Raw genomic sequence first — 18,669 nt, 5'->3', positions numbered from 1 at the left:
TGACATTTGAAAATACAGAAGTGACCAATGCAACATTGGCATTTCCCATAGCACAGTTATCACGGATAAAACCACAGAAAAGTTCATGCTTACGCAAGCACTTTTTCTAGAGCTGGACTTGACAACCTGTATCAAGCTTTCCTTTTCCTGCTGCAAAGACTAAATGTGTTTTTGTTTCATTTGACACCATATTATTCCTACTGCAGCATACACAAGCTGGTGACATGCTGTGCCCACCAGCCACCGAGTCTCCTTGAACAAACAGTAGAAAACAGATGGCAGTATTCGATATACACCTCCTTAGGTGTAAATACAGGCAGCCTGAAACTTGCTGAGCTTCTGCAATGAGGCTTACAGGAAGTAAATCAAACCTCACAGCATCTACAGAGGAACATTTACTTCTGTTCCAACTATCTCATTTTGTATTTCAGAAAGTAGGCACACAGATGAGCCACTGTGTAATACAAATTTGATCAAGACATCCTAAGTTACTGGCCATGTCAATCAGATCCAAAGGGGAACCAGAATGCCAACCAGTGGACATTTCCCACATATTTGGGGAGTTAAAGTCAAAACCACTTGGTATCCCAGTTTTTTGGGGTTTCACACTGCAGAGAAGTGATCAGAAAATTTACTTTTCTACGTTCAACTTACAGTACTGCACGAAGTGTAAATAATACTTAGGACACATTATTGCATCATATGCTGAAAAACAGAAATGGAATACCTGCAAAATCTGCTGCCAACAGGTCAACTGCCTTTAACACTTTAACTTGTAAGAAGCCAACGTCCTTTATGTCCCGAAAGGAGTTCTTTATACACTGTTAAGAGGAAAGAATTTAGTTTAGGATGTGTATTTTTAACTCAGTAAGAAACAAATTGAAGAACTACTGAAAAACTTATATTTTTGTATTTATTGATATTTCTACATCATTTCTCACTGCAGAGCAACCATGTGTATCATGACAACCTAAGATAGCATCTCCTAAGGAGATTCATAGTTCACTTAAATTACACATTAATTTTATAATGGAGATGGGAATGAGCCCTGCTTATTTATGGAAGTTTTATGGAATTGGATTTGATGATCCTTATGGGTCCCTTCTAACTCAGGAAATTCTATGATTACACGATTCTATTATCTGTCCATTAAAAAAAAAAATAGACATAGATCTGAAGAACTAGTAGAGGTTGAGAAGGTAGCACGCTCAATCAGGAGTCCTCAAAAGTATTATCAACTTGTTTAAATTCATCATGCTCTTCTCTCTTCATGATATTCAGTCTCTCATTCCCCATGATAATCTCTTAATACAATTAAAGTTTTTACAATTCAAGTTTTCAAAGGAAAGCTTTAGTTTAAAACTCAACAAATACAAGCAGCCAAATTGCTCGTCTATCTGCCCTGCCAATCTCCTTGTCATTCTAAACATAACTACTCCATGTAACAGTTTTCTCTGGTAGGAGACATTATTATGACTGGACAATTTTTTCCCCCCTCTCTTTTTTTGGCTGCAGTTTTAACTACTTTCAAGTATAAAGGGAAAAAAAAAAAAAAAAAAAAAAAGACAAAAAAATGGAAACTCACGTAACGCTGTGAAATCTGTTTTCTTTCACTGGGGTCTTCCAAAGGGCAGACACAGAGATCAGAGATGGACACTCCCGTGCATGGGGCAACAGCAATCAGCATTAGCAGGGACCCCGGATGTTTTTCCAGAGGCAGCTCTAAGCAATTGGTCTGCTTTATTGGCAGGGCAGTAATATCAACTTTGCACCTAGAACAACATTCCCAAAGGTTAATGAGTAAGAAAAGATAGGAAAAAATAAATTTAAATTAAAGATATAAAAAACATTTGATATTGATTTCAGTAGCAAGCAGGCATTAAAATCTTTGTGGTGCTAAGCAGCATTTTAAATATTGATGTGTGTATATAAAATTTGAATTGCTTGTTCAAGATCAAGAGAACGCAAGAAAAATAAAACTCGAAATTAGACATGGGAAACAAATCAGCCAGTTTCCATTGCATTTACTGTCAGTTGTGCTTTCTGGTTCATCTGGTGGTAAACCTGAGGTAAAAGGTTTGGGCTGCAAGCTGTACAGTAGGAAAACTTAACTCTGGCCTGCCTCACTTCCCCTCTAAAATACCCTAGTGCTTTGTGATGAATTCAAAATGCAATTTTATTTCACCTGGGGGAAAAGAAAAGGGGCAAACACAAAATTTAAAACATTAGCCTAAAATAGATTAGTTTCTTTAAAGTCACATACTCCATTTTATGCTACATTATACTGTATGCCCCAATCTCTTTTACAAGCCTTACTAGAGCTACGTATTCAGTGTACTGTTATATTTCCCAAAGGGAAGGATGGTCTTAAAAGTCTTCCCCCACCCCTAGCACACAGCATGCATCATTAGCCTGATACTAAAAACAAAAAAAAAAAACATTTATGAAGAGACAATAATAAAAGATAAGGATGGGCTAAAGATGGACTAAAGGAGACATCAGCAGACAACCAGTTATATGTGAAGAGAGCAGTTAAATGCCACAAAGTCTAATCACTTTGCTCGGCTAAATGCCTTCTATTTAGAAGTCCAGTAAATGGAGTGGAACTTTTTTGAACCTCTGTGGGGCTTGGCTTTTAAGAACGAGCTGAACAAAAGTTACAGATGAAAAGAAAAAAAAAAGAAGGAAGGAGAAGCTTTGTTGCCACAGTGCAAACGGAGTCACATTTCTCAAAGGGACAGCAAGCAGATGATGGAGAGAGAGAGTTTTCGCTCCGCTTAATGCCTGCCGACAAGTTTTTATTTAAACTAAACTTGTTAAGGTGTTGTCTTAATAGGCTAAAATTCCACAGGGTTCCCCCAGGTGGGTTTCTTCTGGGTAAATGGTGCATGTAGTGTTCCTGATTGATCCCATTCCAGTAGTAGAGCTGGAGCAGTTTATACCCATCTGCTATAAATTGCATGCTTTCCGCTTCTTAACAGCCTATTTTCTGTGAATGCTAAGGGGGGTGAAAAAAAAAAAAAATCCCCAAACATTTCAGCCTTAAAACCCAACAAGCTATGTTATGAAGCAAAAGTCATTGCTCTGATGAGTTTGTAAGTCATCCAGGAGCTCTGTGTATTAAAACCCAGTTCTTTGTGTAAGCTGCTTCTGACCAGAATCAACAGGGATGGCTTTGCCTAAAATATGCTCTTCTCTCTTCACTGTGCTGAGCGCACAACAGGTTGGAAGTTTACCCTTATTAACTGCTTTCAAGTGCTTTGAAAGAGAAACAAACCAGGGAGAGTACCAACACTGCTCAGCACGTAGGCTGCCTCTCAACACGGTTTCCAAGAATGAGAGGTTGCATTTAAAGCTCATTGCTATGCCTAGACACTTCAGAAAGATATGACAAGAAAAGAACCATCAGAAAGGAAAACAACAAACAAAAAAAGGCAAGCATTTAAGAAAGACCTTATCACTTTCACAACGCAGGTCAGCATCACCTTGGCTGCATTAACACAGTTGCTCCTCTGACTGCAGCAGTTTTACTGATACTTGAAGTATCAGTGTAAAAGGGGGAATGCATCATTATCTCATTTTTTTTATTTTTATTTTTACAGATGAAGACACAGAATCAAGGAGAGGGGAAAACTCAGGGTCACCCAGCTGGTCTGTGGTTCAGCTGGCAACACTGGCCACATCTCCCACATCGGCATTTCATACGCCACCCACTCAACAAAGCGTAGAACTGGGAAAAGCTGCATTTGCTTTTTATGTTAAGAACTTTCCACGGGGGAAAGAGAGAGGAAAAGACAGCTCTTTTAAACAACTGTGCATTTCTCACCATAAGATAACCTCAGAAATTTCCCGTATCTCAAAGGCAAAGTTAAATATGATTCTAGTTTGTTTTGGCAAATTGGAATTGTTTCACTTATTCAAAGAATTTCATTAGCCAAAGGTCAAAGAAAAGATCGAGTATAAGGGTGTGGAGGTAGGAGGGATGCACATGTGGAGGGGAAAGCAGCAGGAGATGGAGTATAAGCATTTCTTCCTCAAATCATGTCTGATTTCCGTGCAAACTAACTTCCTTAAAACATCTGTGTTCACTCAAGGTATGTCTCCGTATTTTCTTTTGAGGAACTGAAAAGAAAATCCACATTTGCACTTGCAAATGGCTTAAGAAAAAAGAATCTGTTTCATGTAGGTTAAACAAGGTAATTGATCACACTGTAAAGGATGCATCTTGGTTAAACAATTAGATATTCAATTTGCTATATAAATTCATCACTTTACACACAAGCACTTCTACACTACTAAACAGAGTCTAATGATTTCAAAACTATTTCCCTCATCCTCCTGAAAGAGAAACTCTTCCTTTCCCTTTTTCTCAGCTTTATATCTGAAAGACTATGTTTCAGATAACTTTTTCCACAGGAAAACGGCAAGAAATTATGATGACGGGCACAGAATAAAACTAATGGAGACTATCCTTATTTTTTGCTCAGAAGCAGCCTGATCTAAATCCAAGGGGCCAAACTATCAGATTATTTGCACCTGAGGTGATGCAAATGATCTCCTGAGTTAAATTCTGAATATAGCAATCCCATCGCAGAATAGGACAGCTCTGCTTGCTGACAACTTTCCCTGAATTACATATTAGATTCAATAATCTTTCAGACACAGCCATATGCATGATCTACAGGGGGTACAGGTCTGTAAGCTAAGAGCACATTGTGAAAACAAATGTACCACCTTTCTTACCACGATTAATTAAATGCTTTCCTCCCTTTTCTTGATCAATATAGAGGTCTAAGCCTCTATATTGACCTCTAGTCCTGTAGAGGATTACACCACCACTTTAGTTTTCATTTATGATTGTTCTTTAGACTTTCTGACTTACAGCCTTCATCTTTACTGAGAAACCCATTCTCCCCCCACCCACCCCTTTCCCACTTTTTGTAATCAATTTTGAAGAGATGCAAATTTTACTTCAGAACAGTATGTACTAAGTTCAGAGTGAGCTGTTTAACTTTATCAAGGAAGGAAATGTTAAAATTTCACTAAAAGGTGTTGGGCTTAGCCACTTATCAGTAGTCATGGAGTTACATTTTATTACCCAATCCATAGTTCATCAAATTATCATGAGCACATGTCTTTAAATATATATATGATATCGTATACAAGTATATATCATAACACCTACACAAAACATTACCTTTTTTTTCCCTCCCGAATTCTTGGAGCCCTTCACGAAAGAGGTCAGCATTACTACCACAATAGACAGTAACTTGTGTCCAAGATTAATATTTGGAAGGGGGATTTCAAATGCCACAGGTGTCAGAAAGGCAATTAATATGGTCCCATTCTGACTGATTCTAGACATAAATTTGGTGAAATTTAAATGAAAGGTTTGCGCCCAGCCACCAAAGATTTTACTGCTTAATGCCAACTGCATGGCCTTTAGAACAGATTTTTTCCAGGTCACAAAAACACCCTTTACCAGAGGCATACCTCAAAGATATCAGACACGCTCCCACCTCATATCTCATCGTCTTAAGGCTTGTGATTTTTGTAAAAGCTCTTTCTTGATGTAAATTTGTGGAGAAAAGAACCACATTCTGTAGTATAATTTTTTTCAAAACATATTTCTTAATGCAGAAACACTCCCTAACAACTTGGCATAAACAATTTAACTCAGCCTCGACAAATTCTGCACACGTTAACACCTTTGTTTATTAATATACATTAACATCATCTCCTGTTTATAGCTTGCCTCTTATCCCAAAGGACACAAAAAACATTCCGCAACTGTTACTAGCAGTTCTGTGCAGACTAAATAGAGGGATTATTTCATCCAGCACCAAAATACAGCCACCCCTCAGTGTCAGACTGGCAGCTGAACCACTCAGTGCTGCAGTATATTAAGTAAGGAAGAAAAATTGGATCCCGTTGGAAATATAGGGACAAAGTAGGTAGGCTGAATGTAATAATTTAGATTGCATTGCGCACTGACAATGAGGGTTCATTTCATGATCGGAGAAGGGTGACATGAAATCGCACTGAATGCTTTCTCACTAATTCAGAAGTAGACAAATGCCCCAGGTGTTAGTCTTTAGTATCAAAGGTCCAATACATTTCTTATTCTATATATTCCATAGGCTTCAGGTCTTATTTCAAGAACAATATTTTACCTTAAAAACAAATTATGCCTGGGAAAAAAAAGACATGTTCCAAAGGGTTTAAAGCATCCATCCTACACGAAATTCCAGGTCTAATGGAACTAACAGGAGTCTTTATTCCACAGAAGTTCCGCAACACGGATCATCAGAAATGACTCCACCTTGTGAATCTCTTCATTTTAATATTAAAATATATATGCTTTTTTATTATTTTATTTTTATTTAAAGAAGGTTTAACCAACAATGTCCTGCCTACACAACCCTGGGAGAGCATAATGAATTTTACTCTATCCATAAGTTAACCACAGAATTATTAGTTAACACACAGCAAATTTTGCCTTTTCCTTAAAAATATGTGAATATTATTTTGGGACATACTGTTGTATGTAATGACTGAATATAGCACACAGCCATTTTACTAAATCTTTCTCATAGGGAAGTTGTGCAATCCAGAAATTTCAAGACTCAACTTGAAGTCATGGAGACAAACACGGCACCTCAATTCTGTTTTTCCTACAGAATCATTTTCCAGACTACTGCATCTGAACCACTCATAAAAACATCATTTATTGGGTATCAAAAGTTTCTGCATTGTGCAAACATGGCTGGTTATGATGCATTTCTTACTTGTATTTGCAATTGCTCTTTAAAATCTAGTAAACTTTTTTCCTGATGTGATGCTACAGTGAAGTCTACTGTGCTTAAGGCAGCAACAGCAATATTTTCTCTTTGCTGACAGTAAAAATAACTTAAAGATAGATCTAATACACGGAGGGTTTCCCATTGCTGAAACCTTTAATAACACCACTGTTCATAGAATAAGCAGTTTGCTGATCATTTTTTGCCACCCTGAACATCACCTGCCTGAAACTAGTAGGAAAAAAAGAGGAAAAAAAATATGGAAATTCCTCCACTGTCAGGGAGACAAAACTGAGGCAAGCCACAAATGTTGCTATGTTTCTTAACTCCAAACAGAAAATATCAGAAGTAATACAAGTAACTGTGAGAATGGAAGGAACAGATTCATCTCCAGTCACTTCTCCATGTGATGAACAACAGCATTCAGCCAGAAAGCATTTCCTGCTCTGCAAAACCACAAACATTTGTAGAGCCAAAGGGCATTGTTCTTTTCAGTGAATAGTTTCAAACTATTTGAATACTTAAAGCAAGAGAGTGTTCTTATTAGTTGCTTCTATTTGGTCAGCAAGTTGTGAAATACTCGCCAGGTGAGAATGCAAACAACTGCAGACAACATCCGTGCTACTAAGAATTTAGAGGTTGGGGCAGTGATCCTGCAAGTGCATAAAGCACAAACAGACCCAAGCAGGGCTCTGGTAAATTAAATGGCTCTCAGTGCTGTAGTATGTAGCCAGCAGCATAGTTTGGGGAGATTGGTCTAGATGCCTGCATTGCAAGCCAAAAGAAGGGAGGACAACAATAGGAGGAAAGATAGAGTTACTCTAGAAAACCAAGACTGTATTTCTACTGTACAAATAGGATGTAGTCAGAGTGGACAAGAATAATCAGGATTTAACAGTAGGAACCATATTCTATTCCCATTAAAAAATTAAAATTAAAGGTTTAACTATAAGCTGCTGATGTGACATAATATATAGAATTTGAAATTACAAGGTAATAATTCAGTGGGACAAAATCAGGTATAAATTATGAGAGAGAGATCATCTGTGAGGTCACCCCTGAGAACGATGCTTTAAAACAGCAGGAGCTTGTGCAACAGTGCAAGGCACCAGCCCCACACAGAGGTCACATTTTGTGGTTCGGGCAAGAGATTACCCAAACAAAGCAGACCTAAGTAATAGGACCCATATGCAAACAAGGCTACACCACCAAGGTGCAAACAGAGAAAAGGCACACCAGCTCGACTCAACAGGAGCATAAAGGTCCCTAAGCTGGAACCAACCTGAAGCAGCAAAGCAGCCCTGCAGAGAGCAACAGTGGCTGGAACAATATCAGACATGTACAGATGAACACTGCCTCCTCGATGCCACCAGCTCTCCCAGAAACAGCTGCCACTGTGCTCCCACAGTATTTTGGAGTTTACAGTCTGCATGTGCAAAGTCAGCTTGGGTGTGTATGCATTCAGGTCATGGCTAATCAGTTAGCCAGTAGCAGGTTTTAATAAACATACCTTTACAGACGAATACACACATGACCAGAATAAAGAGAGAAAAATAAAATATTATGCTGGTAATGAAAATAAACTGTTCAATTTAAAATAATAAAAATCACATTGCCTTTTACATTTAACCCTTCCTCAGAGAATAAAAAAAAAAAAAAAAAAGAAAGAAAAACAACTTACGTTCCCAAAAGCTCCTCATGCTTTTTGTTATCCTTTCTCCAGACCTCAATGTCCAACATATCCTTCCTGTCAGAGAAGTAGTGAAAATCAAACTGTTCCCTCCACTGAGGATTTGCACTCTTACACAGTGTCTAGAAAACATGCAGTTATAATATTTACTTTTCTTAAATGGTACTTTTTTCCACAGTAAAGCACATATCAATTCTTCTACAACAACAAGGCCAGATATTAGGGCATCAAATACTAAAAAGGCCATTCAAACCAAAGCTCCATAGCCCACCACACAAAGCCTCGTATTTCCTACAAGTTCTTTCCCCTCCTCCAATAATGATAAATATTCAAATGTGATCTCAGTGAATGGCTGGAGAAATGCTGAAATGCAAGATGGATCCACCAGTTCCACTTTCAGTGGACCACAGTCATCATTCGATATCACTCATATTGGAAGAAATCAAGAATAAACCTTTTGAAGACGATCATCTTAAAACTGGTTTAAATGAATTCAAGAAATCAAACAAGTATTTTTCCTGTTTGGTGTTAAGATATAGGCAAAGTAGCAACAGCCATGAAAAATTTTAACATCCAGTGAATTCAGTATCTGTAAATTGTCCTTCTGAGTTCAGTGAGACCTTTCACGTGTTCAGGTTACTCTGAGAACACAAGTATTTACCAGACTAGGACTTAAATCACTTGCAATCACTTGTATCACACTCACCATGATCAGCAAGGCCACTAAGGGAATGGGCAACAGGATTAACTGGACCATGACAGATTCACCCCACCTTGTCTGCTTTTCTTGACCATGAGATTGTACTTCATAAGTTAAACTCCAGGAAAGAACATGAAGTACTGCCAATTAGAAATCTTACTACAGTGTTAAAGCTGCAGTCCCCAACTTTTTTTGGACTCCAGACAAAAATGCTAAGCAACTAGATCACTGCAGGCAACATTGTCCTGGACTCCCCCTCTTAAACTATTTAATTTTTTGTGACTGCAAACATTGCAGAGTCTTGCAAATTCATGACACGGTCTATGGACCATAAGGAGAAACATAAAAAGGAATCTTTACTGGAGTAACATATATTTATTCTAAAATAACTAACCTATTTGTTATTTTTGAAAGTTGCTTTTCTGAATAAAAAACATTATATCATGACCTTGGTTTGAGGTCTTTTGTGGGGGACAGAGTACAGGTTTCAGATGAGTCTACATCTGAATGTTATGTTCTGTGAACTTGCTCTGGACGTTTTGTACGGGAGGGGTTTTGTTTGTTTCCTCCTCCTCCCTCCACACTTCTAGTTCATGACACGCAGAGCTTTTGCTTTCTCAACAGAATATTTTTTATTATTATTTTTTTAAACTACAGCTTCTCTCCTTCTCTCCTTATTAGACTTCAGAGATGAAATGCAGAGCTTTGGAAACACCACGCAATGAGCTTCCTTCTCCCTTCTCCCTCCCCCCTCCTCCCCCCCCCCCCTTTTTTTTTAAAAAAGGTAACATTTTTCAAGAAAAACACAGGTCTGCTTTCCCAGCATACCTAACATTGCAAACCTGACTTCTGTATTGGCAGAGAACAAAAAACACGTGTGATGTATGTTGCCTTGTTTCATTTCATATTAACATCAAACATCCATTAATACGAGTATGTTAAATGCACAAAAACAGATACACACACAATTCCCAACTTCCTATTTCTATATTGCCATGTATAACATTAGTAAAATGTTAGTGTCCCTGGCATGGTCTCCTGGTTTTGATCTCACAAAAAAGATTCAAGAATAGTTCCAAACTTAAGGAAATCCTTAGTACTTACCTTACTCTTATATCTTTGATCTCCCAGTTTCAGGAGAATAAAAACCTCTGCCAAGCCCCCACCGGGGATGTTCTTCCCTTCCAAGAGTGTGATGGTGACCAGCCCATTCCACAACTGGTTCTTCCGCAAAGAGTCGGAGAGTCGCATACTCCTCATGAAACTCGACTGAAAAGCAAATCAGGAACACAAAACATTTACATACAAACCCAATTTTTATGCACACATAAATAGTGTGATGTGAAAAAGTGATATGAAATCATCAGAACTGAGAGAGGTATAACCATTCCCTAGTAGTAAGGAACTGAGGGCACAAAAATGCTAAGAATTTTCTGCCCGTTCCACGCTATACTTGGCCCTGTGAACAGGCTGCATTCAGCATCAGAGCCATATCAGCACATTGGCTTAAACCAGCAGAGAAGTCAACCTCACCTGAGCTGTCTGAACTTCGATGAGAGCAGAGCTTGAGCATTTTGAGCAAACTCTTACCTTGGCTCAGGGCAAGACACAGGAGAGTGCTAGGGAGGAGAGGGAAGAAACAAAAGGGGGAAGAGGGGAGAAACAAAAGTAAACTTAAACGTCTCCAGCTACATCCACAAAACTTGGGCCTGTCCTTTCCTGTGAGACAGCCCAGATGTACAAAAGTCTACAGCCAGGTGAAAAACTGAAGTCACGTCTTCCGCCACTCAACTGTCTGTCCTCTGCATTAGCTCTTTCCCTGCAGACCTCTGGAGCTGCCACTTCCAGAAACTGAGCTCACGAATCAAAAGTCCTGATGCTTGCTGAAAAAACTGACACGATTGGGATCTTTATCAGGAGTTATGGTTAACTGGTAGCCACATTTGTTACCTTCATGATTTCCTCCAACATAGGATGGCTGTGCTAACAGTTTGCTAACTGGCAATATTTTATTGGACAGAGGATGATTAAATAGGCCTTTATTTGGGGGGGAGTAAGAGCTGGAAACATTAAAACTCAAGGCTATACTTTTCTTCTTGCAGTAAAAGCCCTGCCATATTTTACTCTTGTGAAGCAACTTTTAACTCGCCACACTTCAGAGCTTCAATCATGTCATATACAGGTGGGAGAAAGACGGAGGAGAAGATTTCACAAGTCACTTTAAAACAGGACGTGTTAGCTTTAAAAGCAAGTAAGAAATGTTGTTGCTAAATAAAATGATTGCAAAAGCACCTGATGTCTGAAGATTACTTTTTATGGATCAATTACCCAGCAACAAAATTCTTAAATCATGGGTGGTAAACTCACAAATTTTTTACTCGCTTTTTACTGGTTAAAATACCCAACTCTTTGAATCCCACAAGCATATTAATATACTTCTATTTAAACACCCCGTTTGGCTTTCCTGGCACACTGGAGAAAAATTCCTACCTTTAAAAAGAAAATGAGATTTTGATTCATAAATCCAGCTGCAATGTAATTTTTATTTTTTTTTTTTAAAGTTCGTCTTTTAGGCCAAAAAGCTAAACCATGACTGTTCCCATGGACATACTTCAAAGTCCCGGCAGATATATTCCTCCCTAAACACTGCAACTATTTCAAAATCCTTTTTATAAAAAAGGGAGTAATGTCCACATGGGATCAAAGGGCATTCTGCAGTCTGGCAATCGCCTTAGAAAAATGGCAGTGCTTCCATGAAATATGCCCTAAAATAATTTTGCAGCTTGGTATGTCCTAATTTCGAATTGGATGTTTATCTTGGAAAGGCTTCTATCTAACTTGTCCATAAAACAGCTCCACTTAGCTCTATGAGCCCTGTGAAAATGGAATCCAAAGCTGGCTATTAAAGGGGCCTGGAGATTGCTTCCATATGGCATAACAGCATGGGAGTGGAGGGCTAAGGCCTACAGCAGGCGCTGCTTGGCTTGAGCTCCCGATCTATCCATGGACACTCGTTGCATTACACCGTAACATCTGGATTATTGCTTGTAATGTCCCTGGGAAATATCCACTTCCCATCAAAGCCTTTATCTATCTCAGTTGTACTTTGAACATTTTAGTATTTAACATAGTCATGTTTGATGTGATGTACTTGCTGCTTTAGGACCAAGGATTTTCCCTCCCCCCACCCTTCCTCAGAGGAGGAAGAGGTATTTGATGTTAGTTCACAAAAAAAAAAAAAAAACAGACAAAGTTTATAATCTGTGTTACAATTTCTTTTAAAAACAAAACATCCAGTTCTCTTCAAAGCTTCCAGGCTGAACACAAAAGAGAGTTCTTATCACTCGGTTTTCAAATCAAGTTTGGATTCCTTTCATTTCATACCCAGTCCAGTATTGTAAGGAGTCACGCAGTGGTGGTGGGGTCTTCCTATACAAATTTTGTCCGATACATAACCCTACCCTATTAGCCAAAAACTTGACAGTTCAAAGGAGTGTTGAGAGGTACCCAAACCATTCCCGGGAAACATCAGCACCTGCAGCTCGGTATTACTAGAGCACATTGCAATGCATCAACTCTGACCTCCCAAAACAGGTGGCCTGAAGCAAACAGCTTTGTGCACACACACACACACCTCTTCTGGATGGCTGCACATCTGCAAAAGCACTCTGTGCTGGGGTGCTGAGTCCATCTCAGAAGAGGAGCGTGTTGGCCTCCAGCTATGTTAACAGGACCTGGCTTCTCCATGGATAATATCTAGCATCGCTTTAGAGCATCACAACGGGTAAAGGAGCCAAAATGTTTTCAACTGGTTTAGGGCATGGTGCTGATCTATACCACCTCCACACAGGCTCGATGATGCAGCCTGCTCCCAACCTTCCCCAGCCCAGCTCTCCCACCTCCTCAACCCTCTCTCTAAATGGAGCAGCATGAAGCCCCAGGAAAGCTGTTTCACTTGAGTCCCCGCAAGACAGCCGATCAGATTAAGAATGCTTTGGATCTCCTTAATGTGCCCGGGTCATTCATGCTCAGCAGGTCTGACACATCTCCTGTGCCTCGTATTGTCTACGTGCACACCAAAGACCTGATCTGTGTGTGCTCTGCAGCCACCTCCCCAGCATTCCCACATATTTTGCAGGCTATTCCTTTGACCACCCTGATGGAAACCCCAGCCAAACAGGCACTGTCTCAGTTTCCACTCAGTTTCTGGAAGGAAATATGTCTGGGGAAACCCAGATATGTGGTAGGCCCATGGACCTGGGCCCTCAATGAGTCAACTTTAGTGTTGCCTGGGGAAGGTTTTACTACAGAAAATGCCTCCCAGGTGAAAAGAAATTAATAGCACATTATTTATTTCAGAAGTCTCAACTCCTCTCTGATATCCTGCACCTACTTATTTCAAACAGATTTACACAGAGTTAATTGATTAAACTTCACTGCCTCCCTCTGAGTTTGCAAAACTATTAGAGAGCAGAGCACACAGTAGTGCAGTCATTAGTCTGACAAAGTCAGTCCGTGGTAAAACAAGCACTAAAAAATTCCTCCAGCCATCACTATACTAACCTGCCTTTACACCAGAAAAGTCAAAACCCCTCTCTATGCCAGAGAGAAAAGGAAGATGTTACCACTTAATTAGCAATAATTTTAAACGATTTTTATCTATTCAGCTCTTCCCTTCCCCTGTTACCACCCAAGCTACAGACTGCTCTGTGCTTGGGTACTTCAGCTCCTCCCGTCTCCGAACCCTAGCTCTTTCCAGCTGTGCTCCCAAACTAGATGCCAGGTCCCTCAGGCCTTTCTTGCTGTATTTTTCTGCAAACCCTCTGCAGCCAGCCAGCTCACACTCTGGCTGCATCCCAGATAAAGGTGCCTTGCAGAGGTACAGAAAAGTTGGCTGAAGCTCGGATCAGGCTATAGGGCTGGAAATTAGGAAACACATGCTTCATGATGGAAGTTGGCATATGTCCTGAGCACAAGACATTGGACAAGTTTACTTATTCCCCACCACCATCCATCACTTCTGAAATTAAGCTTCTGGCCCTGAGACCAGAATTTGAGGGGTTGTTTCCAGACAGAGCTCTGACTTCAGGGCTCTGCGTGCACTGAAGAATTTTCACACATGCATCTGGTGTGGGTGTTACTCTGCAAATAACCAGCAATACCATAAAGGTCATCCTTATGAGCAGTTCAATGCTGTAAAATGGATAACAACTTGAACAAAAAGCATCCCTCGCACAAGCCAGACAGAAAGAAAATAGTGAGCACAAGAATATACAGAAAGCTTTATTCTGAAAAACAACTAAATGCTTTGAAAGTTTAAGAGATCATGTTTACTGCAGATTTAGGGATAGCAAAACATCAGGTAAGTAGTGAAATATCTTTTCTGAAGCAAAAGAATAGTGCTTTCATGAAGCAGGACCCTGTCACAAGAGGAATAGAAGTTTTTTTTTGTTTTGTTTCCTCTCCATAATACCTAGAAATGACATTTCCCTGGAAAATAGCACACATCTCTGAAGTGAAAAGAAAAAAAAAAAAATCAGTGCTGACAATATAATTTTCAGAATCTAGTTTCTGGTTTCAGAAATGAATATAAAAGCTTCTCACATGAATTTTCCATTTTCCACTACTTTCTGGTTTTGGTTTAAAGAAGAAAGCTGGACAAAAATGAGCAGGTGGGCCATATTCCACCTTCACAGAGACAAATACAAGAGATGAGCAAGAACGTTTGAGCTTTGGAGGAGAAAGAACCATCTCATTGACCCAGCTTCACAAAATCCTTTAGGAGCTCAAGTCTCCCTGATAGCACCATTTGGATATAATCTCCCTCTGTAGGCACCCTGTGAATGCCCTCTGGTGCATCAGTACTGCTTTCAAATCTGTCTCTTTTCCTGATGCACACATACATGCCCCAAGTTCAAACTTGTTTTTGAAGCAATAAAGAGATGCAGAAAAATTGTACATTTAAATGACACAGTGAGGTGGCCAAGTGTGAAGTGAGCCCATCTCTCACATCTTTCATTTAAAAGGATGAGACAGGACATCAGAAAGCCTGCTGCAATCCCTGTGAAGAGGTCAAACACAGAAACTGGGCCACGTAATTTGCCATTTGAGAAAACAACAACACGCAAATATGAAGACTCTTTGGACCTCTCCTCATTAGGCAGGGAAACCATTTTGCAGAGGCAGTCTCCCCCTGGGAAAGAGGAGAGGGCAGCGAGAAAGGCAAGTGAACCAACACGAGATTGCCGCCACGATGCGTGACCCCGTGGCAACCGAGTCCCTACGCTCCGCGAAACACTCCGAGCACACTGCTGCCCACAGGGTATTGTGGGAGAAAGCCAAATACAATGAGGCAGGCAAAAACGAAACAGAACAGCCCACGCAGAAAAAGGAGAGCGAGGGATTTTCCCCTGTGAGGAGATGCCAAGGAGCACTTGGGTCTGGTCAGCCTTTCAGCCAATTTATTCAATCAGCTTAGGCTATCAAGGTGGCAATTGTGTCGCTTTTGTTTCAGGACTGAACTGCTACAGGTCAATCCACCCCAAGCAAACCTGCTTATTTGCTTCATAGATGTTCAACACTTAAAGGTTACTCAGCTGTACAAATGCTGGAAATAGCATGACGGGCACTCACGGCGAGATTCAAGCCACCCGGGACAAACAAGGCTACTGAGCATCAGGACACTGGGTTCCAGCAGATATAGTTACCAACTCCTTCTGTGCCCCAGATAGCTCCAGAAAAAAATATTAAAAAAAAAAAAATAGAAAAGGGGGGAGAGCTTGCAAATACACAGATATCAGCTCACATATTAATACTACTTAACAGTATCCCTCTCCCTTTTCTCATGGAGAGCGGCATTACAAAGAAGAAAGCTGTGCTCTTGGAGACAGCTCCTGCAGAGGACAATGCTGCTCTCAGCTCCCATGAAAAATGAGGGCTCTGGATGTGCTGCCCATGTCTTGGGATACAGCCCAAATGTGAGATGATTCCCTTCTAGCAGCAGTGAAAGATATATACTGTGTAATCAACAGATAGCTAAATCATCCCGTTTAACAGCTCAAACCAAAATGATTTAAAAAACAATATTTGGCGGCTGAAATTCTTCCTGCATAATATTTGTAACGACTGAGACAGCCATAGTTAGACTGGATGTCTCGTACTGCTGCTATTCTCATTGTTGTCTTAAACAAAGCTTTTCCTTCAAAAAGCAAAGGAGCTTGGAGAAAACACGTGAAAAGTACATGGTATCCACCACAGCCCATGTGAATCCCTTCAGCAATCTGACATATGGTTGCATCGGGCATTAATAGCAGCAGAGGTACTAACCATTTGGGGAGAATTTCAGAATCCAGAAAGAATCCTGTGACTAACGTGACAGGACTCATTTAGGATACTGATATTCCAAATCTGTCAACCTCAGATAACATGGTCAAATTAGAGTGTAACAGATTTCTTTTACATAGGTAAGAAAGAAAAAAAAAAATGTAAAAAACAAGTTTATTTTGTCCATCCTTAGAGTAAGTCATTTCCCCTATATTTTTATTTTTTTTTTAGAAAAAAAAAAAAAAAGCTAAATATTATAATATAGGTCAGCTAGAGTTCAGTGGAAAAAGAAAAATATCAGGAAAACTATTCCTAATAGAATATTTTTATTTATTTAAACCCAAAGAGAGGAAATTTAGATCTGTCTCAGTTTAGCTGCTCAAATGGAAAGTATATGGCCTTTTTTTCCTGCAACAACCAACCACTGTCAGCTCAGGAGCCAAAGAGGATATGAGTTTGTGCATCTATTACAAAGCTCTTCCCATTTCCCCTGCCTCCCTTATTCCTATATCTTTATCTCGTCCAGCAACATTGTTTTCTACCCCATCATACTCTCTGGCCATTCTTCCATAACCTCTTGTGCCTTCCCTAGACACCTATATTCCCCATGCACACAATTTTTCTTTCTAGCCTTTATGTTCTGCCACAAACTGCTAGTACTGCTTCCACAGACCAGAGTTTCCTAACTAAAGATGGTTATTGATGTACAGTACTAGTGTTTTAGTGCAGTAGCAGAATCAATAAACTAGGAAATACTGCTTTGTCAGATTTTTCCGGCGCATGCTGGGAAATACTTTTACTGCCTTTGGATGGTCACAGTGCTTTTCTTTAGAGATCACACTGGAGCATGAACTGTGTCTTCCCTGGGAAGAACTGAAGCTCTCCTACCCTCTAGTGACTGTAACAGAATAGAGCACAGGGTTGCAGCTCTGTTTGTCTTTTTTTTTTTTTCCCCTCCTCTTTTAAACAATACTTTAATTTCTCCTAATTCAGTACCGTGCCTTAGCATCTCAATTTTATTTAAAGATGCGAAGGCACAAACCAGAGTCTTGAGAACTGAGAGACCTGCCAATATGGCTTATAGCTAAAGGTCTAAAAACTGCATATATAAAAATTTATTTAAAATGCAATGAGATATAGTGTACAGCTGAAAAAAAAAAAAAAATCAAATGACAGCAACTAAGACAGAAGTTTGGCTATTCTGGACAAAAAGGACCAGAGTTTAAAAACCTGGCTCCCTTTTCTGGAACCCAAAGCCAACCAGCATCAAGAGACAGCTGTGTGTGCTTGCGTGAGAAAGAGGGGGATCAAGCTACACTGATTGAGTGAGGGCATAGTAATTTCCAGAGCTTTAGTTAAAAACTAAAGCACTGAGCTCTTCAATTATTCCATCACTTTCTGTCATACTGCATTCAGGGATGTCTGGCGGCTCTTTGCAAGCGCAGCGGTAAGGGTCTGTGTTATCTCCCTGGAACCAGGGCTCGCCAAGCAGCCAGCCAGCTCCAAGAGCTGTTCTTTGCACTTCTTCTATTTACAAAAATATACTTGCTGGCACAATACCTGCGAGGGTTGGCTCCTCTACTTACCACACCAGAGTTATGAGGAATAAAACAAGAGGAGGTTAATTATTCAATTTATTTAGGCACAAACCAATAGTTATATAGGGAAAATATCAAGATGCATATGTGTTCTCGTAAGAGCCAAATTTTGCTTTTCAGAAAGTTAGACTGTATGGCTTTCAAGCTGGGTACTAGGCCTTGCAGTTTCTATATCATTGTTATTTACTCAATAGCAAATTAAAGCTTTACAGAACAAATAAAAAGCCACAGTCTGTTTCCCGAACAAGATTAAAAACTAATGCAAAAATGGGCCAATGCAATGATATAAAAGTAATGGCAGTGTGCAGGGCTACTACGGAAGACCAAGGAAAGCAAATTCTGTAGATATGTAGCAACACAAATCCTTGAAATCATGTTACATTGCTCATAATGAAAACTGCCTACTCGTTCTCCATCCCAAAAACAAAAGGGATTTCAAAACCCACAGGAACAACTAGAAAAAATGCTGTCTCACAAATTTCTCCAGTGGCAAGAGACAGCCTAAACAATTCAGCTAAGAATCAGAAGACCCATTGTCAACACCAATATCTACCTATC

The 18,669-nt window shown here is 39.7% G+C and overlaps 1 protein-coding gene across 1 annotated transcript in view; it reads right to left on the bottom strand.

The window, feature by feature from the left end:
• The window catches only part of MCTP2 (multiple C2 and transmembrane domain containing 2), a gene marked incomplete at its 3' end in the record, with an annotated part of 100,977 nt that overhangs the window by 61,411 nt on the left and 20,897 nt on the right, over window positions 1–18,669 (bottom strand). Inside the window, exons 8-11 of the mRNA XM_084293133.1 lie at window positions 10,295–10,459; window positions 8,482–8,612; window positions 1,586–1,772; window positions 728–821 (exon numbers count right to left, since the gene is read on the bottom strand). Coding sequence (XP_084149259.1) covers window positions 728–821; window positions 1,586–1,772; window positions 8,482–8,612; window positions 10,295–10,459 — 577 coding nt within the window. The remainder of the gene's footprint in view (window positions 1–727; window positions 822–1,585; window positions 1,773–8,481; window positions 8,613–10,294; window positions 10,460–18,669) is intronic.

The sequence above is a fragment of the Netta rufina genome, assembly GCF_964035555.1.
Source record: "Netta rufina genome assembly, chromosome: 11".
NCBI lineage: Eukaryota > Metazoa > Chordata > Aves > Anseriformes > Anatidae > Netta > Netta rufina.
This window is presented reverse-complemented; position numbering and strand designations above follow the sequence as displayed.